General features: G+C 45.8%; 1 protein-coding gene across 13 annotated transcripts in view; it reads left to right on the top strand.

Annotated features, from left to right (window-relative positions):
- The window catches only part of LOC115102354 (rap1 GTPase-activating protein 1-like), a 94,846-nt gene that overhangs the window by 63,899 nt on the left and 8,552 nt on the right, over positions 1-22,395 (top strand). For 4 of the 13 annotated variants that reach the window (XM_029622226.2, XM_029622223.2, XM_029622232.2 and 1 more), the window contains 18 exons: positions 8,786-8,821; positions 10,275-10,322; positions 10,704-10,742; positions 10,906-11,097; positions 11,740-11,843; positions 12,653-12,731; positions 12,854-12,907; positions 13,022-13,105; positions 14,493-14,593; positions 14,701-14,830; positions 15,310-15,465; positions 15,587-15,658; positions 15,771-15,857; positions 16,099-16,236; positions 18,325-18,456; positions 19,754-19,831; positions 21,031-21,140; positions 21,322-21,441. In XM_029622226.2, the coding sequence (XP_029478086.2) occupies positions 8,786-8,821; positions 10,275-10,322; positions 10,704-10,742; positions 10,906-11,097; positions 11,740-11,843; positions 12,653-12,731; positions 12,854-12,907; positions 13,022-13,105; positions 14,493-14,593; positions 14,701-14,830; positions 15,310-15,465; positions 15,587-15,658; positions 15,771-15,857; positions 16,099-16,236; positions 18,325-18,456; positions 19,754-19,831; positions 21,031-21,140; positions 21,322-21,441 (1,760 nt within the window). Of the gene's footprint in view, positions 1-2,053; positions 3,170-8,785; positions 8,827-10,274; positions 10,323-10,703; positions 10,743-10,905; positions 11,098-11,739; positions 11,844-12,652; positions 12,732-12,853; positions 12,908-13,021; positions 13,106-14,492; positions 14,594-14,700; positions 14,831-15,309; positions 15,466-15,586; positions 15,659-15,770; positions 15,858-16,098; positions 16,237-18,324; positions 18,457-19,753; positions 19,832-21,030; positions 21,141-21,321; positions 21,442-22,395 lie in introns of those variants that run through there. The other 9 variants (XM_029622238.2, XM_029622228.2, XM_029622230.2 and 6 more) reach the window with 8 other exon arrangements.

Raw genomic sequence — 22,395 nt, 5'->3', positions numbered from 1 at the left:
AGGCCTCATTTAACACAGTAAATTCATCAGGCTTAAGCCATGTTTCAGTCAGGCCAATCACATCAAGATTATGATCAGTGATTAGTTCATTGACTATAATTGCCTTTGAAGTAAGGGATCTAACATTAAGTAGCCCTATTTTGAGATGTGAGGTATCATGATCTCTTTCAGTAATGACAGGAATGGAGGTGGTCTTTATCCTAGTGAGATTGCTAAGGCGAACACCGCCATGTTTAGTTTTGCCCAACCTAGGTCGAGGCACAGACACGGTCTCAATGGTGATAGCTGAGCTGACTACACTGACTATACTAGTGGCAGACTCCACTATGCTGGCAGGCTGGCTAACAGCCTGCTGCCTGGCCTGCACCCTATTTCATTGTGGAGCTAGAGGAGTTAGAGCCCTGTCTGTTGGTAGATAAGATGAGAGCACCCCTCCAGCTAGGATGGAGTCCGTCACTCCTCAGCAGGTCAGGCTTGGTCCTGTTTATGGGTGAGTCCCAGAAAGAGGGCCAATTATCTACAAATTCTCTTTTGGGAGGGGCAGAAAACAGTTTTCAACCAGCGATTGAGTTGTGAGACTCTGCTGTAGAGCTCATCACTCCCCCTAACTGGGAGGGGGCCAGAGACAATTACTCGATGCCGACACATCTTTCTAGCTGATATGCACGCAGAAGCTATGTTGTGCTTGGTGATCTCTGACTGTTTCATCCTAACATCGTTGGTGCCGACGTGGATAACAATATCTCTATACTCTCTACACTCGCCAGTTTTAGCTTTAGCCAGCACCATCTTCAGATTAGCCTTAACGTCGGTAGCCCTGCCCCCGGGTAAACTGTATGATCGCTGGATGATTCGCTTTAAGTCTAATACTGCGGGTAATGGAGTCGCCAATGACTAGAGTTTTCAATTTGTCAGAGCTAATGGTGGGAAGCTTCGGCGTCTCAGACCCCGTAACGGGAGGAGTAGAGACCAGAGAAGACTCGGCCTCTGACACCGACCCGCTGCTTCATGGGGAAAACCGGTTGAAAGTTTCTGTCGGCTGAATGAGCGACACCGGTTGAGCGTTCCTACAGCATTTCCTTCCAGAAACCGTGAGAAAGTTGTCCTGCTGCGGGCACCGTGCCAGGGGATTTATACTACTATCTATACTTACTGGTGGCACAGACGCTGTTTCATCCTTTCCTACACTGAAATTACCCTTGCCTAACGATTGCGTCTGAAGCTGGGCTTGCAGTACAGCTATCCTCGCCGTAAGGCGAGCACAGCGGCTGCAATTAGAAGGCATCATGTTAATGTTACTACTTAGCTTCGGCTGTTGGAGGTCCTGACGAATCGTGTCCAGATAAAGCGTTCCATGCCCAGATAGGAAATAGAGAGCTCTCTATATAGTGGACTGGACCCAGTAGACACACATGCCCAGATAGGAAATAGAGAGCTCTCTATATAGTGGACTGGACCCAGTAGACACACATGCCCAGATAGGAAATAGAGAGCTCTCTACATAGTGGACTGGACCCAGTAGACACACATGCCCAGATAGGAAATAGAGAGCTCTCTACATAGTGGACTGGACCCAGTACACACACATGCCCAGATAGGAAATAGAGAGCTCTCTATATAGTGGACTGGACCCAGTAGACACACATGCCCAGATAGGAAATAGAGAGCTCTCTATATAGTGGACTGGACCCAGTAGACACACATGCCCAGATAGGAAATAGAGAGCTCTCTATATAGTGGACTGGACCCAGTAGACACACATGCCCAGATAGGAAATAGAGAGCTCTCTATATAGTGGACTGGACCCAGTAGACACACATGCCCAGATAGGAAATAGACAGCTCTCTATATAGTGGACTGGACCCAGTAGACACACATGCCTAGATAGGAAATAGAGAGCTCTCTATATAGTGGACTGGACCCAGTAGACACACATGCCCAGATAGGAAATAGAGAGCTCTCTACATAGTGGACTGGACCCAGTAGACACACATGCCCAGATAGGAAATAGAGAGCTCTCTACATAGTGGACTGGACCCAGTAGACACACATGCCCAGATAGGAAATAGAGAGCTCTCTATATAGTGGACTGGACCCAGTAGACACACATGCCCAGATAGAGATACTCCTCTCCAAAGTTTTAATGATGTGCTCAGCTCAGACAGAAAGTGGGTGTGTGGAGTAGCAGCTGCCAGACAGGTCTGGTAGAGAGAGGAGTTATTGTTCCTTATCCTTATGAGAGGACTATTAGTCCTCTGTAATGAGAGGTCCTAGCTCTGACACCTGCACTAGGCCTACATACTGGACACTGTGGGTGTGGCTGTTCAGACCTCCTCCTCTCTGGCTGGCTGTCTGGCTTTCTGGCTGGCTGGCTGATTCTGCTCATTCTTTGTTCTTTATTTTCTCTTTCTTTCTGAAAAGTCTTTGAAATTATGAATAGCCAAAAAGGAATTGCATTGGAATTGAGACATTTGATTAAGTTCCAATGAAGTTATTCCTAGCTATACGACCCCAAGACATTGTCTCTATTGTTATAGAGTGGTGCTGTCTGTCCACAACTTCTCTATCTCCAGTGTTGGTAGGACGGTGCTGCAGGGACTTGTCTGAGCAGTAGAGTACATCACAGCCTGAGGAGTTGGACCATGCTCTACCTCTGGCCATCTGCCAGACACTCAGAGAGAGAGAGAGAGGGCTGGGGGACAGGGACAGGAGGAGTAGGGTTGTGCTCATAGTGCACTTTCAGAACTCATTACCTCCTTCTCCTCTTCCTAGACAGAGTGGCATAAAGAGAAAGATAGTGAGGATTGCTGACCAATTCTTTGGACACACGGACAGTCGGACACACACCTGATGACACTTGCTGTGTACACACAACTCTGTGACTCTCCTAGTTTGGCTGTAGTTGTTTGGGTAACTTCTACACTGTGGGTGAGGGACTGCATTATCGCAGTGGAATACAGGCACGCCTCTGGGGCAGCAGGCAATGTGCTCTTCTAATACTGGACACTTGAACTTAACAGTTGAACTCACAAACCAGTGACCGTGATTTATTTTCTGCTGGAGGATTTTGTTTCATGGAAAATAGTCTTCTTGAAAAATGTCTAAAAGTTGTCAGATCCATCTCAATGCTCCACTGGTGACAGCGGGACCATGGAGGAAGCACAGCAAAGTAAGTACTCAGATAGACTAGTCACACCTCTGACAGAGAGCTCTCCTTTGATTGTCTGATAATTATTAGAACCAGAGTAAGAACTAAGCAAGGGATCATGACTCTTAGCAGTCATTACTCATTAGCTACCATGTGTGTGTCAGGGAAAGTGCCCGTTCTCTCTGGCAAGCATGCTAAATTAGACAGGGAAGAAGACAAGGACCGTGGTAGATTTAATTCAAAGACCCCCATTCATGGCCCCCCTTTTTATTTTATTTTTAAGATGTGAGCCTTGGGTTATTGTCAGTTCAAATTCAGGTCGGTGTTTTAGACTGAGGATGGAAATAGTCAATACTACCCTGATTGTTGTATTTCCTTGTTCATTCAGTTGGAACGGATAAATATGTGTATGTGGGCCTCCTATACTGTTCTGTATGTAGTAGCAGCTAACAGTTCTGTATGTAGTAGCAGCTAACAGTTCTGTATGTAGTAGCAGCTAACAGTTCTGTATGTAGTAGCAGCTAACAGTTCTGTATGTAGTAGCAGCTAACAGTTCTGTATGTAGTTGCAGCTAACAGTTCTGTTGTCACGCCTTGGTCATTGTATTTTGTGTTTTGTCATATGTTTGGGTAGGCTAGGGTGTGACATGGGTTTATATGTTATATTTCGTATTGGGGTTTGTATTATTTGGGATTGCGGCTGATTAGGGGTGTGGTATAGGCTTGGCTGCCTCAGGCGATTCTCAATTAGAGTCAGGTGCTTTCGTTGTCTCTGATTGGGAACCGTATTTAGGCAGCCTGAGTTTCGCTTGGTATTTCGTGGGTGTTTGTTCCTGTCTCTGTGTAGTTCACCAGATAGGCTGTATTTAGGTTTCACATTCTGTTTGTTGTTTTCATAGTATGAGTTATTTCATGTACCACGTTTTCTTTCATTAAAGTAACATGAGTAACCAACACGCTGCATTTCGGTCCGACTCTCTTTCCACAAACGAAGAACGACATTACAGAAACACCCACCACTCACGGACCGAGCAGCGTGTAAACGGGCAGCGACAGCGACAGCTTCAGCAGCGAAAGGAGGACGTTATGGACGGTAGAGGCATGGAGTATACGACGTGGGAAGAAATCGACAGGTGGGCGGCCGACCCGGAGAGAGTGCAGGAGCCCGCCTGGGATTCGCTTCAGCAGTGCGAAGAGGGCTACAGGAGAATGGAGTCAAAGAGGAAAACACGGCGACGCAGAGCGAAAACCGAAAGTAACGGGGGAGAGCGCAGAGAGAGAGTAGCTGAGTCGGGAGTCAGACCTGAGCCTACTCTCCCTGTTAATCATGAAGAGCAGTTGCAGTGGGAGAGGCTGCACCACTTGGAGATTTGGACATGGGAGGAGGAATTAGACGGTAAAGGACCCTGGGCTCAACCTGGAGAATATCGCCGTCCCAAGGAAGAAATAGAAGCAGCTAAAGCGGAGAGGCGCAGGTATGAGGAGGCAGCACGGCAACGCGGTTGGAAGCCGGAAAAGCAGCCACAAAAAATTATTGGGGGGGGGGCTAGAAGGGAGTATGTTTATGCCAGGTAGGAGACCTGCGCAAACTCCCTGTGCTCACCGTTGGGCTAGAGAGACCGGGCAGGCACTGTGTTATGCTATGGAGCGCACGGTGTTTCCAGTGCGGTTGCAGAGCCAGGTGCAGCACATACCAGCCCTTCCTATTGGCCGGGCTAGAGTGGGCATCGAGCCAGGTAAACTTGGGCAGGCTCGGTGCTCAAGAGCTCCAGTGCGCCTGCACGGTCCGGTCTATCCAGAGCCACCTCCACACACCAGTCCTCCGGTAGCAGCTCCCCGCACCAGGCTTCCTGTGCGTGTCCTCGATCCGGTAGCACCAGTTCCAGCACCACGCACCAGGCCTTCAGTGCGCCTCGCCTGTTCTACACAGCCAGAGCCTTCCCTTCTACGCTGTCGGAGTCTCCCTCCTGTTCAGCGCAGCCAGAGCCTGTCTCCTCTCCTGCGCTGCCGGAGCCTCCTGCTTGTTCAACACAGCCAGAGCCTTCCTTCCCTCCTACGCTGTTGGAGTCTCCCGCTTGTTCAGCGCAGCCAGAGCCTGTATCCTCTCCTGCGCTGCCGGAGCCTCCTGCCTGGTCGGAGCAGCCTGAGCTGCCAGTCTGCAGAGAGCTGTCAGTCTGCCAAGTGCTGTCAGTCTGCATGAAGCAGCCAGAGCTGTCAGTCTGCCCAGCGCCGCCAGTGCTCCCAGTCTACCCAGCGCCGCCAGTGCTCCCAGTCTGCCCAGCGCCGCCAGTGCTCCCCGTCTGCCCAGCGCCGCCAGTGCTCCCCGTCTGCCCAGCGTCGCCAGTCTGCCCAGCGTCGCCAGTCTGCCCAGCGCCGCCAGTGCTCCCAGTCTGCCCAGCGTCGCCAGTCTGCCCAGCGTCGCCAGTCTGCCCAGCGTCGCTAGTCTGCCCAGCGCCGCCAGTGCTCCCAGTCTGCCCAGCATCGCCAGTCTGCCCAGCGTCGCCAGTCTGCCCAGCGCCGCCAGTCTGCCAGGATCCGCCAGAAGTGCCAGACAACCAGTCTCTTCCAGATCTGCCAGACAACCAGTCTCTTCCAGATCTGCCAGACAACCAGTCTCTTCCAGATCTGCCAGACAACCAGTCTCTTCCAGATCTGCCAGACAACCAGTCTCTTCCAGATCTGCCAGACAACCAGAATCTTCCAGTTCCGCCAGCCAGCCAGGATTTACCGGAGCCTACTACCTGTCTGAGCTTCATCTCAGTGCTGAGCTTCCTCTCAGTACTGAGCTTCCTCTCAGTGCTGGGATTCCTCTCAGTCCCGGGCATCCCCTCGGTCCCGGGCATCCCCTCGGTCCCGGGCTTCCCCTCTGTCCCGAGCTGCCCCTCTGTCCCGAGCTGCCCCTCTGTCCCGAGCTGCCCCTCTGTCCCGAGCTGCCCCTCTGTCCCGAGCTGCCCCTCTGTCCCGAGCTGCCCCTCTGTTACGAGCGGCTCCTCAGTTATGTGGGGATCTGGGTGAGGACTATTAGGCCATGGTCGGCGGAGAGGGTGGATTATCCCAGGACGCGAAGGGGAGGAAATAGGACATTAATGGAGTGGGGTCCACGTCCCGAGCCAGAACCGCCACCATGGACAGACGCCCACCCGGACCCTCCCTATGCTCTTGAGGTGCGTCCGGGAGTCCGCACCTTAGGGGGGGGGATTCTGTCACGCCTTAGTAGTAGCAGCTAACAGTTCTTTCTGTATGTAGTAGCAGCTAACAGTTCTGTATGTAGTTGCAGCTAACAGTTCTGTATGTAGTTGCAGCTAACAGTTCTGTATGTAGTTGCAGCTAACAGTTCTGTATGTAGTTGCAGCTAACAGTTCTGTATGTAGTTGCAGCTAACAGTTCTGTATGTAGTTGCAGCTAACAGTTCTTTCTGTATGTAGTAGCAGCTAACAGTTCTATATATAGTAGCAGCTAACAGTTCTGTATGTAGTAGCAGCTAACAGTTCTGTATGTAGTAGCAGCTAACAGTTCTGTATGTAGTAGCAGCTAACAGTTCTGTATGTAGTAGCAGCTAACAGTTCTGTATGTAGTAGCAGCTAACAGTTCTGTATGTAGTAGCAGCTAACAGTTCTGTATGTAGTAGCAGCTAACAGTTCTGTATGTAGTTGCAGCTAACAGTTCTGTATGTAGTTGCAGCTAACAGTTCTGTATGTAGTTGCAGCTAACAGTTCTGTATGTAGTTGCAGCTAACAGTTCTGTATGTAGTTGCAGCTAACAGTTCTGTATGTAGTTGCAGCTAACAGTTCTGTATGTAGTTGCAGCTAACAGTTCTGTATGTAGTTGCAGCTAACAGTTCTGTATGTAGTTGCAGCTAACAGTTCTGTATGTAGTTGCAGCTAACAGTTCTTTCTGTATGTAGTTGCAGCTAACAGTTCTTTCTGTATGTAGTAGTATGTAGTAGCAGCTAACAGTTATGTATGTAGTTGCAGCTAACAGTTCTGTATGTAGTAGTAGCAGCTAACAGTTCTGTATGTAGTAGTAGCAGCTAACAGTTCTGTATGTAGTAGCAGCTAACAGTTCTGTATGTTTGTAGTAGCAGCTAACAGTTCTTTCTGTATGTAGTAGTAGCAGCTAACAGTTCTTTCTGTATGTAGTAGTAGCAGCTAACAGTTCTTTCTGTATGTAGTAGTAGCAGCTAACAGTTCTTTCTGTATGTAGTAGTAGCAGCTAACAGTTCTGTATGTTTGTAGTAGCAGCTAACAGTTCTGTATGTTTGTAGTAGCAGCTAACAGTTCTGTATGTTTGTAGTAGCAGCTAACAGTTGTGTTTGTAGTATGTAGACCATAAGGACGTCATGTGCTCTCTAAACCGTTCAGCTGGCCATACTGTTTTGTGAATGTCATTGTTTTCGACAGTGTGTTTTCCAGGCCAGTGATGTTTGTCTTTAGGGTTTGTACTGTAGCAGACCTTTGTTGTTTGCGTATAGCGGAGGACTTTACTCATACTCACTCTGAACACTCAGACCATGTAGTACTGTACACAAACGGTTTGGTCAGCCTTGAGGGAGTGTACCTTTTGGCTGGACAGCTTCTTTTGACAAACAACACATTTGAGACTGGAATTATCATACTCTTTAGATACTGAGTAACAACCTTAATCAACGCTACAATTTAAAATAAATCGAATGCAACTTGTCCGAACTGCTCAGCATGCGACATGGCGAGGGGAATAATGTTACATGGAGATACATTGTGGTTAGTCAGTTGAAACATGGATGAGCATGCTTTAGTTTGGAAAAACAGGTCAGTCAGTGTTGACTATGGAACACGGTCAGCTTCAACCAGGGAGGGGTGGATTAGTTCACACAGGTGGAATCTGTCAGAAAGTCCAGTAAAAGTGTTGATAAGAAGTGGAGGATGACTCAATTCCACTGGGACGTTGTAGTCCTACATAACATGTGACTGTATCATACAGTACACGGAAGATGCTGCATTTTCCAATCTGTAGTTTTCTTGATGTTGATGAATGGTGTACTGGCAACTTGCCCAGACTGATGCAGACCGACCGAGCGAGCGAGCATGATGTAGACCGACTCCTAACGTATAGGTTTTACAACCCAACATGACAACATGACAGGCATGCTGTCTAAGAAGCTTTTTGTGTCAGACAATATACTGTACCTCTTGGCAATAAAGTAAATCTCAGACATACAGTAGAGTGTCATGTTCTTGTTATTGTCATGGAGCATCGTCTTAACTGGTGTCATCATCAATGGGAGAAAGGTGTGGCTTGGACTTACTCTCTCTGTGAGATGGGGCCCTTTACTGATGAGTACCACGCTGGTGATTTTATGTATGTGTTGCTCTCTGGGATGTAAACACCTTTTTTTTAAAGGAATATTCCAGTAAAAGAGGAGTCTCACTTCTGAGGGGGAAAAAACTATTAGTCGAGTGTGTGTTTCAACAGAACCAGGTGTGTAATGCCGTGGAGAACTAATGCTTAACAAATGAATTGTGTGACGGTGCTAGGAAAGCATATGTTATAGGCCAGAGTTCACACAGTCAGTATTCAGACATTGGGACATGTCCCTCTCTAACACTGATACAGCAACTATCATAGAGTTTAATTCATGTCCACTTTCTCCTCTCTCCAGACCACAGATTTATTTGAAATGATTGAGAAGATGCAGGTAAGGTATATTGGATTTATTTTTGTTGCTTTTAAAAAAATCTAACCTAAACTTTCCAAGCAAGGCAGTGTCACTAACCAGTGAATTGAGTATCTATGAGATGCTCTGTTGGCTTTGCATTTCAGTAACAATGGCTTGTCTTACCTCTGTACTCAGGGTCAGCAGGGCTGGGTAAGACGGGGTTAGAGTAAAGATGTCAGGGGTGATATGTCTGGACAGACACTCTTACGAGACTTATACCCAGCCTCCCGTGCTGCTAATTATCTTTCTTTTAAATGACACCTGGTAACCCTCTGTCCTTTGAAAGCCATTACCATCCTCTCTACCCAAAATAGTGGATTATAGGTAACATGACAGCCTTTGCGCTACTGCAACACAAGACAAGACCGTGTTTGATACACTTCTAAACATTGGGGAACAGGGTGTCCTTTTTACACTGTCTGAAAGTACATTTGAACTTTAACAGATTACTTTATAGTACTTACTGTAACAGCATCCAAATTAATATATGGTGTTCATCGTTCTCTATTTATGATGTTTTACTTCAGAATTATTATGAGAAAAGGAAACCAAATATTTGGACTTGAAGAAAATGTTTTTTTATGCTCTATGTTGACATAGTTTTGTGTAAAGGCATGTCTTTGAACAGAAGATAATCAGTTTGTTTGCCAAGTGCTCCAGGAATCCCTCCTCTCCTCTATCTCAGACAGCATATCAAACAGACAGCAGCACCTATCAGCTCCATCATATCAGACAGACTCACAGCCCTTACATGGTCAGTCCTTTACCAACATGTCTGTAGCCAGTATCTGTACACACTCGTGGACTGAGGAACAAACACTCCACTTGTGTTTTAGGGGTATTCAGGCCCCATGCTGTCCAGTATGCCAAGCCTTTATAAGTGACACAGTCCCAAAGGTCTTATTACTGCATCCAGGCCTTTGTCTTTTAGGTTAACTGGCTGCTCTTTTCACAGATGAATTAATTCTATGCATCTACCTACCTATCTCTCTATCGCTCTCCAACTCTCCACTCTGCATCCCTTTGCTCTTTTGCCCGCTTTCTGTATTACACACATGGATGGCTGTGTTACATCTTAGTCTGTTGATAATATGATTAGTCCTCCCTGTACTTTGTTACTCCCTCTGGAACTGTGGATTCAAATGTAACTAATCTGTCAGATAAGATGTACGACACGGTTGTGAATCAGTAATAATGATGAACGCCTCTGGACCTCTGATGACCTGGGTTTGGACTGTAACATCAGCTATCATGTGTAACTAGCATTCTCTTCTCCTCTCTCCCTTGCTCTTTCTCTCTCTTTCTCTCTCTCATTCTCTCTCTCTCATTCTCTCTCTCTCTCTCTCTCTCTCTCTCTCTCTCTCTCTCTCTCTCTCTCTCTCTCTCTCTCTCTCTCTCTCTCTCTCTCTCTCTCTCTCTCTCTCTCTCTCAGGGCAACAGAATGGAGGAGCAGCGATGCACCTTTCCTCCCCCACTCAAAGTATGCTGGCTCTCAAGACCTCTCTCACACTGACACACAGTACCTCCATTGTCTCACTGCTCCTCATATCTCTCTGTATCTGACTGCTGACAAGAGAAAAATGTTGTCCATGCTTACAGTTCACAGCACTCCAAAAGCTCAAATCTAGCAGCCCTCTATATCTAATAATGCATAAACTAACATGGTTATAAGGATATAATAAATGTTACAGAGTAATATAATCATCACATCCCTGCAGCCTCATTGTCTGTATCAAAGCTGATAGGCACTTTGGCTTGGATTTAATGGTCACACAGCATCACATCATTCAATTAGTAGTATCACTGAAGCCTACTGAGAGGAAATGTCTTACTTGGTGTGTCTGTGTTGTTCTCTCTGCAGACTGAGGAGGACTACATTCCTTACCCCAGTGTCCATGAGGTATGTACAGACTCAACTTCAATGCAGTCATTTCACCAGTAACATGGATTTGGGGTATTTGTGCTTCATGGTTGATATTTCAGAATTCATTAGAAATCACTATCACACTGCTTGGGCAAAAAGCCCCCAACCTTTCTGTGCTCATCTCCATGTTGTGAACCAGGTGTTAGAGAGAAAGAGCGGGTTCCCCCTGATTCTGCTACCTCAGTTTGGGGGTTACTGGATCGAGGGGAACAACCATGAGCTGAGTGATAGTACTGACCCAGACCAGATCCAGCCTCTGTCCCCCACCACCCGCAACAAGCTGGAGAGTAACTCCACCGCCAAGATCTACAGGAAGCACTTTCTGGGCAAGGTGAGGCTGAACACTAGGACTGTTGTGAAGGAGTTTTCGTTTCAGCATTTCTGTACTTTGTCTCCTCCTTCATCCCCCCTGTCCTTCCAATCACTTCCAACTGCCCCCACAATAATATGACAAAAACTGTGGCTGTAAATGAATAAAAAAGGCTATGTGGGTACAAAACATTTGTAGAGCACCTTTCATACAACGTTTTGTAGCCCAAAGGGCATTCTACTAGTATGGAGAGACCATAACTGTTTTACAACCATAAGTGTTTTTACAATCAATGTCCCTTCCTATTCATTACAGTAATGAAAGTGAATGAGTGTTTGAACAATCCCACCTGGTAACCTAATAAGAGCAACTCATCGTGCCGGTTGACACTTCAGGGACGGGTGCTAATGAAGATGCATTAGGCTTTGCCACATATTTTACACCAGCCACTGTAATAGGACATAAATCTAGTCTGCTCATAGAGGTGAGGAAAGATTCTGAATGGAATAGCAGCAGTTGCCTGGCACAGAAGGCCTACTGTTAATAAATTAACTAATTAAAAGTGTGTGTGTGTGTGTGTGTGTGTGAAATTGCGCCTGTGTGTGCAATTTGAGAGAGAAAATGGTCTCTTCGGCTGACTGTATGCTTGTGCTGCGTCACCAGGAGCACTTTAATTACTACTCAGTAGACGGAGCTCTGGGACATCTGGTGTTCTCCCTGAAGTATGACGAGATCGGAGACCAGGAACACCTTCGCCTCATGCTCAGGTAAAACAACCTTAGCCTCCACCACCATCATCATCATCACAATCAACACAACCATCATCATCACCACCACCACCATCATCATCACCACCACCACCACCATCACCACCACCACCACCATCATCACCACTACCACCACCATCATCACAATCACCACCACCATCACCACCATCATCATCACCATCACAATCACCATCATCACCAGCACCACCACCATCACCATCATCACAATCACCACCACCACAACCATCACCATCACAATCACCACCACAACCATCATCATCACCATCACAATCACCACTACCACCACCACCACCACCATCACAATCATCATCATCACCACCAGCAGCATCATCATCATCACATCCTTCTCTCTGCTGGCTCTCATCCCTCTCAGCTCCTCCCCTTCCATCCCTATGTTCTCCTTTATCAGGACACTGTGTATACATACAGTACATACAGTACTAGACTGTAAACATACGGATTCTGTTTACAGAAGTCTGTATCTCTACAGTTGTAGCTCTGCTGTAATCAATGGAAAGTTGCTCAAATGAGAATTTCCATTCACTTCCAGTGTTTATATAAGTCGTTCCCTGGTGTGGTGATAATCCCATTCTCCAACTGATAGTCTTATCATAGGAGTCATGAAGCCAGGGGGAGTGAAAACACCACACTGTCATTTCCTCATCCGCATGATGTGACAGATGGACTATTTAGGTCAGTGAGTGGGTGGAGGGATACGGACGCAGGGACAGAAGTGTTGCATCACTATGATCATCATAAGAACATGTTGTTATGATTGTCATCACCAGGACCAAGCTGAAGACCTATCATGATGTGATCCCCATATCCTGTCTCACGGAGTTCCCTAACGTGGTGCAGATGGCCAAGGTGAGAGCATGGTTAGGAACAGTTTATCAAAACATATGTTCAAAAGTTGAAAAGTGTCATAATAGTATCATAATGACACTTGATGAAAGCGTCCATGATTTCATGCGTCTTCTTTTTGACAGCTTGTCTGTGAAGAAGTGAATGTGGATCGCTTTTTTCCTGCCCTTTACCCAAAAGTAAGCCTTGTGTTTTAAAGTGTTCTACTTCTGAGATATTTAACAACAGAACCTTTTACATGGATAGTTAACGCCTGATACTGACTATTCATTCAATCTGTGATCTGTCAACAGGCTTCAAGACTCGTCGTCACTTTTGATGAACATGTCATTAGCAACAACTTCAAGTTTGGAGTCATCTACCAGAAGTTTGGACAGGTGAGCCTTGATACATCAAGACCAGTTAAAACTATTGGTAACACTAAATACAGAGCACATCAAATCATCATCAGGCCGAACTCAAGTACTGACCGAGTCCTGACGTGAATTCATTATAATGAGTACCCTCTCTTGCAATTCTCATAAGAAAATGAATATGCTTAAAGGGTGATTATGCAACATTTTGTGACTATCAACAGTGGACTAATTTAAAAAATATGTTTTTAGTGGAGTTTCCCTTGAATTCTTATCCTCCTCCCCCATTACATTCACATAGTCTCTTAAATCCTAAGTCAACTATTTGTTTCTCTTCAGTATTCCTTCTCATTACAATCACAACACTATTGTTTACTGATAAGCTACTGGAGCCTCAATAGAGGGTCCTTGTATCTTTTCATGGAGCCTAGGGAGTGGAGCTCCACATCCTTGACCTTTAAACTCTAAAGCAGAGGACCACACTCAGCAGATATAGGCTCCATCTCACAGGGGCTCCAGGGGCCTCAATAACCATCTCCTCGGAACCCAGAGAGACATTAACATGCAGGAGAAACACTGGGGATTGAATACACATAGAAAAGCAACGGAGGGAGGGAGAGAGAGAGGGAGAGGGAGGGAGGGCAAACAAACATGCACAAAGGTCTGAGAGGTCCCTCTCAACCGCACTCATAGATGTGTGCACACACACAGAGCCACTCTAGTCACAGCACAAACAAACTCACTAGAGAGACAAAAGCACTTTCTCTCGTCCGTCAAAGTGAAGGGCCTCTCCTGTCTCCTCATCTCTCACGGTGCTGTGTAGTTGACAGCCAGGAGTGATAAACTAACCCTCAGCGCATGATCTTCTCATCCTCTATACGTTTATTGAAAGCTTGGTCTTCCTTCCTCCAGGCACCTTAGAGATGGAACCGTGTTAAATGAGAACGGTGTGACATTATGATTGACCATGCTCACTGTACTGTACCTTTGTAGTTAAGCCCAATGCTAATCAGGCATTGTGCTGATGGATGCTACGGGTGCTTCCGTCAGGCGCCACTATAGATGTTCTAATGCAAGTGTTGTTGACAGTGTTTTGTCTTGATGTTTGTTGATGGATCCCGAAGTATAGATAGATGTTTATCCAGCTCCCTATTCTCTGTGTATTCTGGGATCAGGGACAAAAGTCTTATTGTTATTCCCTCAGTATTCTAGTTTTGTATTAGCCATGATAATGATAGTATTCACAGTACAGCAAATAACGTACGTTTTCTCAAGTATGTCATCACGAGACCTTCATATATATATATGACATGACAATGCGTTATGTAATCCTCATAGTGCTTTGGTCAATGGCAGTGTTTTTCTTCAAATGTATGACTGCCGGTAACCTCGACAAAATCCTTGTTTGCAGACATCAGAAGTAGAGTTGTTTGGAAACAGTGCCGAAAGTCCTGCCTTTGTTGAATTCCTAGAGTTTCTGGGGGAGAAGGTCGAGCTGCATGACTTTAAAGGGTAAGAACTTGTTAATATACTCATTCAATATCAAACGTATGGATATCCTGAACAGTGTATTGGAGAAAGAGGCAGGTTTCACTGAATGGTCCTATCTATCGGTCTAGGTTTCGTGGTGGGTTGGACGTGACCCACGGCCAGACAGGCTCTGAGTCCGTCTACCACAACTACCGCAACAAGGAGATCATGTTTCATGTGTCCACCAAGCTGCCTTATACCGAGGGGGACACACAACAGGTACTGTACCAGCCTCCCCTGCTCTACCTCTCCTGCTCTATACATTTGATGCAGACTGTCATCATCACACCGAGTTTCTGTCATGGATCACGTTTTACATGAGTCACTTTCTCAGTCTTCGCTCATCAGGGCAAGTGTCACAACTCAAACACAGACAGACACCTTATCAGGACTCATACACAAACAATGTCTTAAGCCTGTCTGTACCAACAAACACCGTAAGTTAACAGGAAGAACACACGCAATGTGTAATCAGAGCCCCCAGCTGCAGTGGGAGCAGCCGATTGAGAGTAAAGCCAATCAGAGCTTTTGTCCAAGTTGATATGGTAGAGCAGCAACCTTTCCCCAGGTGTTCGTTTGTCCTGACAGACAGACAGACAGACAGACAGACAGACAGACAGACAGACAGACGTGTTCTTGACCATTGCATGTGATCTGAATGCAGAGTTTTATAAACAAGTTGCTGTGTTGTGTTGCAGTTGCAGAGGAAGAGGCACATAGGGAACGACATTGTGGCCATAGTGTTCCAGGAGGAGAGTACACCCTTCGTACCAGATATGATCGCCTCCAACTTCCTCCATGCCTACGTAGTGGTGCAGGTGGAGAACGCCTGTACTGACAACGTACTGTACAAGGTGCTGTATCCGTCCATGATCTTCACTAATAAACACATCGACTGTCTCATGTCGCCCACCAAACTATCATACCACACACACATTATCACCATTCATGACACATGTGATTGTCACCTGTTAGGTGTCAGTGACAGCGCGAGATGACGTACCTTTCTTTGGACCTCCCCTGCCAGACCCGGCTGTCTTTAGAAAAGTGAGTTGGTCCAACTACAATCCCAACTCCGGTGGCCTTCGGTCAGCTTCAGTGTTTTCTCCCTCCTCCATCATCTTGTCTGTCATTCAGTCCATTTCCTCTTTTACCCCAGGGTCCAGAATTCCAGGAGTTCCTCTTCACTAAGCTCATCAACGCTGAGTATGCCTGCTGCAAAGCTGAGAAATTTGCCAAACTGGAGGCGAGTTATTCTCCTTCTCAGTCATGGTTTTCAATGTCAGACAGTTTTTTTTGGCAGACAGTGTTTTCAGTGTTTTTCTGCCAAGGTATGACACCTACCATTACATATCATCTGTGAATGCTTTTCTGGGAATTTGTAACTTTAACTAGGTGTGTGTGTGTGTGTGTGTGTGTGTGTGTGTGTTTGCGTGTGTGTTTGCGTGTGTGTTTGCGTGCATGCGTGGTTATGTGTGTGTGATTAGGAGCGTACGCGGTCCGCCTTGCTGGAGACGCTGTATGAGGAGTTACACATCAACAGCCAGGCCATGATGGGTCTGGGAGGAGACGAGGATAAGCTGGAGAACGGGTCCGGAGGAGGGGGCTTCTTTGAGTCCTTTAAGGTAACCTGGCACAGCTGGGAAAAGGCTTGGGGCAGTAGGCGTAGGATACACTGACTAATGTGTTTTTACACATCGACACTTGTTCCTGAATATATCACTTGTGACAATAGTCATACACTTATAGATGCACATAATGCAGGATCAAATCAGTTTGAATTGAATGTGAAACTAAAACAGAGAACCTTTCCTATCTTATAGTGACAGTTGTTTCACTATTTCTCTGCTGTTCCCTCTTGGTTGTACAGGTTGTTGTCTGTCTGGTGGTGTCCATAAATAATCCAGGACACTGGAGTAAAATGCTTGATCAATCTCCATTAGTCTGTCTGGGGAACCGCTCTGTCTCTGTGCTCTGCTGCTCTGTTCTGTGGGCTTACTGAATGAATGGCTCACCAGCTTCTCAATGTCAGGCTTCATCTGTTGTAGTGTGTTCTTTCTGCATCATGTCCTGTGTTTGTGACAACGCTGGCTTTATCTCCTTCTCTGTTTCACCCTTCCAGATACATGCAATACTAGTTCTGACAATGGGCATACACTCGTGTATCTCTCTCTCTCCATCAGATGCTCTATCTCTGCTTCTCTGTCTCTACCTCCAGCCAGGTCTCTTCTACAGGGCTACTCTGGGTTCATTGGTTTTGGATGCTCTCCAACTGGTGTTTAGTGGGGACACATAAGCAGGCATATATCTCCCTTACTGCTCTACAGCCCCGCCTTCTCTTCCCACCCGCCCACCCACACTGACTCAGCCCCAAGCTTAGTGTTTCTCTTTGCAACTACCTTAGTGCTGGATGGGAACTTACTGGGTTATGGGAACTTACTGGGTTATGGGTCTTGTAGTTCCAGTGTCTTTCTCCTCGCTATGTTTCTGTAGCTTGTAGTGGTGGGGTTTAGACTCAGTACCAGCTTAGTGCTTGTCCTTCTCACTCTGACTGAGGTGGTTAGTTAGGGTTAGAGTCAGTGTTAGACCCAGCTCAACGTGTCTCCTCCTTGTCTCTCTCTCTCTGAAGTGGTTAGTTAGTTAGAGTCAGTGTTAGACCCAGCTCAATGTGTCTCCTCCTTGTCTCTCTCTCTCTGAAGTGGTTAGTTAGGGTTAGAGTCAGTGTTAGACCCAGCTCAACGTGTCTCCTCCTTGTCTCTCTCTCTCTGAAGTGGTTAGTTAGGGTTAGAGTCAGTGTTAGACCCAGCTCAACGTGTCTCCTCCTTGTCTCTCTCTCTCTGAAGTGGTTAGTTAGTTAGAGTCAGTGTTAGACCCAGCTCAACGTGTCTCCTCCTTGTCTCTCTCTCTCTGAAGTGGTTAGTTAGTTAGAGTCAGTGTTAGACCCAGCTCAACGTGTCTCCTCCTTGTCTCTCTCTGAAGTGGGTTAGTTAGTTAGTTAGTTAGTTAGTTAGAGTCAGTGTTAGACCCAGCTCAACGTGTCTCCTCCTTGTCTCTCTCTCTCTGAAGTGGTTAGTTAGTTAGTTAGAGTCAGTGTTAGACCCAGCTCAATGTGTCTCCTCCTTGTCTCTCTCTCTCTCTGAAGTGGTTAGTTAGTTAGAGTCAGTGTTAGACCCAGCTCAAGTCAGTGTTAGACCCAGTGTCTCCTCCTTGTCTCTCTCTCTGAAGTGGTTAGTTAGTTAGAGTCAGTGTTAGACCCAGCTGAATGTGTCTCCTCCTTGTCTCTCTCTCTCTCTGAAGTGGTTAGTTAGTTAGAGTCAGTGTTAGACCCAGCTGAACGTGTCTCCTCCTTGTCTCTCTCTCTCTCTGAAGTGGTTAGTTAGAGTCAGTGTTAGACCCAGCTGAACGTGTCTCCTCCTTGTCTCTCTCTCTCTGAAGTGGTTAGTTAGTTAGAGTCAGTGTTAGACCCAGCTGAACGTGTCTCCTCCTTGTCTCTCTCTCTCTCTGAAGTGGTTAGTTAGTTAGAGTCAGTGTTAGACCCAGCTGAACGTGTCTCCTCCTTGTCTCTCTCTCTCTGAAGTGGTTAGTTAGTTAGAGTCAGTGTTAGACCCAGCTGAATGTGTCTCCTCCTTGTCTCTCTCTCTCTCTGAAGTGGTTAGTTAGTTAGTCAGTGTTAGACCCAGCTCAACGTGTCTCCTCCTCATCTGTCTCTGTAGCGGGTGATTCGCAGCAGAAGCCAGTCTATGGATGCCATGGGTCTCAATTTCAAGAAGCCACTCACTGTCTCCACTAGTCTCAGCGTCAACTTTACCCACAACCCACCTGAGAGTCCCAAATTCCCAGGGATAGTAAGTACACTAAAGTAACAGTCCCACTGACAGCTCTGGTCTTGAGTGAGATGAGCGGCGCTCTCTCTCCCTTCCCTGAGAAACCCTTGATAGAGCCCATTCCTTGCCTCTTCACACGCCTGCCTAACTCACTAACCTCACACACAATGGAAATAGATACGTCTTCACTCACACAACCTCTATAAGCTAGAGTTACCAGACACTCACAACTGAGCCTTGCGTTGACATTTGTAGTCCGGTGAGTTACCTTGGATGAAAGGTGCTTTTAACATTTGAATGCATTCTAAAATTGTTTTCATTATTAAAATCTCCTGCCTCTGCATTGCATCTGAAACGCTCCCTGCACTGTGTGCTCTGTGTACATGCCAGCTCCAGCTTGTGCTTGATGCTCTGTGATGTTTATATCGAGAACACGCCTGCTTGTGATAAGAGTTCAAGGGGAGTATGTAGTGTGTACGTGATGTTTTAGTGCATACATGGTGAGTATTTCTGAGGCATTTGTCAGACAGAATGAATGATATGTCTGACACGCCAGTGGCATTGTCAAAGGGGGGGTTTCTGGTTTATGATTGTTTCAATAATGTATGTGAAATTCTGTATATTTGGGGTGTAGTATATGACTGACACTGACTTTGTTAATGAAGTGTAGGATATTATTTTATTCATTATAACACCTCTATAACAAATCTAAGAGGAAGCTAATTTGTTCACTCACAAGATCATTGTCTACTGTATAGCCTCTTGAAGCCACACAAATGTTAGTCCAAGATTTCACATCAAAAGGACAGGCTCAATGATACCCAATATGACTTATTGATCATTCAAAGCGTAACACAAACAACAAGTGCTTTTCAGACGTGTATGTGACAGTACTGGAGGCTTTCTTCATGTTCCTGTCTGCTGTACTCTCTGACCCTGTAACGTATGTACTGTTGTGTTCTTCTATCCTCTTTTTCCTTTCTGTCCTTCTCTTCGTTTCACTGCCTGTGTCGCACCCACGGTGCCCAGAGTCTCTTTCTCTGTTTTATTACTGCGCTTTGATTTTTAACCTCCAGCTGGAACATGTGCTTTAATGTATTTTGTTTTATTAACATAACTTGCTGCATGAAGTCTCATGGTGTTTATTTTATCTCCCCTTTCTCTCTCTCTCTTTCTCTCTCCCGCTCTCTCTCTCCTGCTCTCTTTTTCTCTCTCGCTCTCCCGCTCCCTCTCTCTCTCTCTCTCTCTCCCGCTCTCTGTTCTCTCTCTCTCTCTCTCTCTCTCTCTCTCTCTCTCTCTCTCTCTCTCTCTGACTCAGTCATTGCTTGTCCCAGGGAAAAGTCCCAGTAAATATGGCCGTCGAGGCAGTGCCATAGGGATAGGAACAGTAGAAGAGGTTCATATCTAATTATATCTACTTCCTCCTTACTACTCTTCCCCTCTGTCTCTTTTTTCTCTACTTGACACCACCGCATCGTGACCAAACACTTTTCCTGTGGTTGATCAGTGAACCATAACATTAGGATTCCAGGGCAAACACTCCATCAATGCAAAAGGACGACTCCTCGTCTAATGAAATGTATGACTTTCTTAGCAGGAGATTGCATCTATAAAGTATTGTACACATACAGTATTTTTAAGCTATAGTTTTACCGAAACAAGTGAAGTTTCTTGTCTCTTTCAACTGTTTGAACTACATCACACACTTTACATTAATCTTTGATCCACGTAACATCAGATGAAGACACAACGCTAGCACAAATAAGGTTTTGTATCACTCCATAAAGACAAGTAGTCAGTTTGATGCTGTAGCACCTCCCCTTGGCCCTCACCTCACTGGTCTGTGTTGTCTTGCATATTTCCTTGTTTTGACGTTACATTGTATTGTGTGTTCCCCCTCTGTACTCTCCACACGTATCACTCAACATGTAATTCTGGTTTAGCTAATTCTCCATTTGTTTAAAGCTATGAATATTTATGGTTTAGAGAACCCCCCCCCCCCCCCCAAAAAAAAGAACTGAAATGATCCTCAAGCTCTTTGAAGCTCACATTAGATAAAAGCTATTTTTCAAGTCCTTATTTTGAAAGCTTACAAAGGGAGATTGAGTGAACAAAGCGTTCAGTCAGAAAGCACATTTTAGTGGTAAGCCCTGGAGTGCTAGAATCCATCTTTCATCTCATGCTCTGCTCTGCTCTCACTAGTCTAGTTGAGTCACACTGGGGCTTGACGCTAAACCTAATATTCTAACGTCGTCTTATCTGTGTTAGCTTCAACTCCAAGTACCATTACTCTGTAGTCTGATAATAATCATGAACTCTCTTGTATTCTTCCTGTGTAGAGGGCCTATACTCTCACTATTTAGTTCAACGATGATCCTGTACCTTAAAAGCTACGGCATTTTGAAAACACAAGTGATGATATATAATAGCACCTAACATAATAGCATTAACAGAAAAAGGAACAGCTCATAATGGTGCAATAAGCTTAGCCGTTAACAGTAGACACAGATGCCATGTTGGGCTATTGATAGGCTGTTATTGTGATAGAAGGGATGCCATGGTTCTCACTGGTTTTTCTTACCCCTGCCCTATCAGTCTCTGATCATCCCTGGGAAGAGTCCAACCAGGAAGAAGTCTGGTCCTTTCAGCTCCAGGCGCAGCAGTGCCATCGGCATCGAGAACATCCAGGAAGTCCACGAGAAAATGTCAGTGTGAACTCAGAACTCAGAGACGTGACTATTGTAAACATGAAGTTGATATGTTAGTGACTATGCCTCTATGTTTCTCTCTGATACCACGTCCCTGTATTTGTGTCCAATGCCCTGTCGCTTTGTTGGTATGTACCCTCCTGCCCTTCTTATTCAGCATTGTTCCCTCCCCCCTCAGCAGCAGGGAGTGTTTACCTGGCACACAGAAGACACCTGACAGTGGCCACGCGACTCAGGACCCCAAGTCTGAGAACTCCTCCAATCAGAGCTCACCAGAGGTGCTCACCACAAAGAACATGTGAGTAGATGCAATCACAGATATAGGCCAATATGATCATTCACATTAAAATGTAATCGTCGTATCAACATGAAAGTTCAACATCACCAGGACAATGTGATTTAGGTACCCCAAAGAAACCTCAAATATGTCCATCATTTTTTAAACTCTGTTTTTTCCGTTTTACACACATAATAAGACAACACAATAAACAATATAAATAATTTACTCAACTTGAAAACCAAAAAAATAAGAAATAATTACGCTACCGGTCAAAAGTTTTAGAACACCTACTCATTCAAGGGTTTTCTTTATTTTTATTTGCTACATTGTAGAATAATAGTGAAGACATTAAAACTATGGAATAACACATATGGAGTCATGTAGTAACCAAAAATGTGTTAAACAAATGCAAATATATTTGAGATTCTTCAAATAGCCACCCTTTGCCTTGATGAGAGCTTTGCACACTCTTGTTATTCTCTAAACCAGCTTCACCTGGAATGCTTTTCCAATAGTCTTGAAGGAGTTCCCACACATGCTGAGCACTTATTGGCTGTTTTTCCTTCACTCTCAATTTTGTTGAAGTTTGGGGGATTGTGGAGGCCAGGTCATCTGATGCAGCACTCCATCACTCTCCTTATTGGTAAAATAGCCCTTACACAGCCTGGAGGTGTGTTGGGTCATTGTCCTGTTGAAAAACAAATGATACTCCCACTAAGCCCAAACCAGATGGGATGGCGTATCGCTGCAGAATACTGTGGTAGCCATGCTGGTTAAACCACAGACATTGTCACCAGCAAAGCACCCCCACACCATAACACCTCCTCCTCCATGCTTTACGGTGGGAAATACACATGCAGAGATCATCCGTTCACCCACCCCGTCACACAAAGACACGGCGGTTGGAACCAAACATCTGCAATTTGGACTCCAGACCAAAGGACAGATTTCCAGCCGCCTATTAGGGGTGGA

This window comes from Oncorhynchus nerka, linkage group LG20 (assembly GCF_034236695.1).
Source record: "Oncorhynchus nerka isolate Pitt River linkage group LG20, Oner_Uvic_2.0, whole genome shotgun sequence".
Classification (NCBI taxonomy): Eukaryota; Metazoa; Chordata; class Actinopteri; order Salmoniformes; family Salmonidae; genus Oncorhynchus; species Oncorhynchus nerka.
This window is presented reverse-complemented; position numbering and strand designations above follow the sequence as displayed.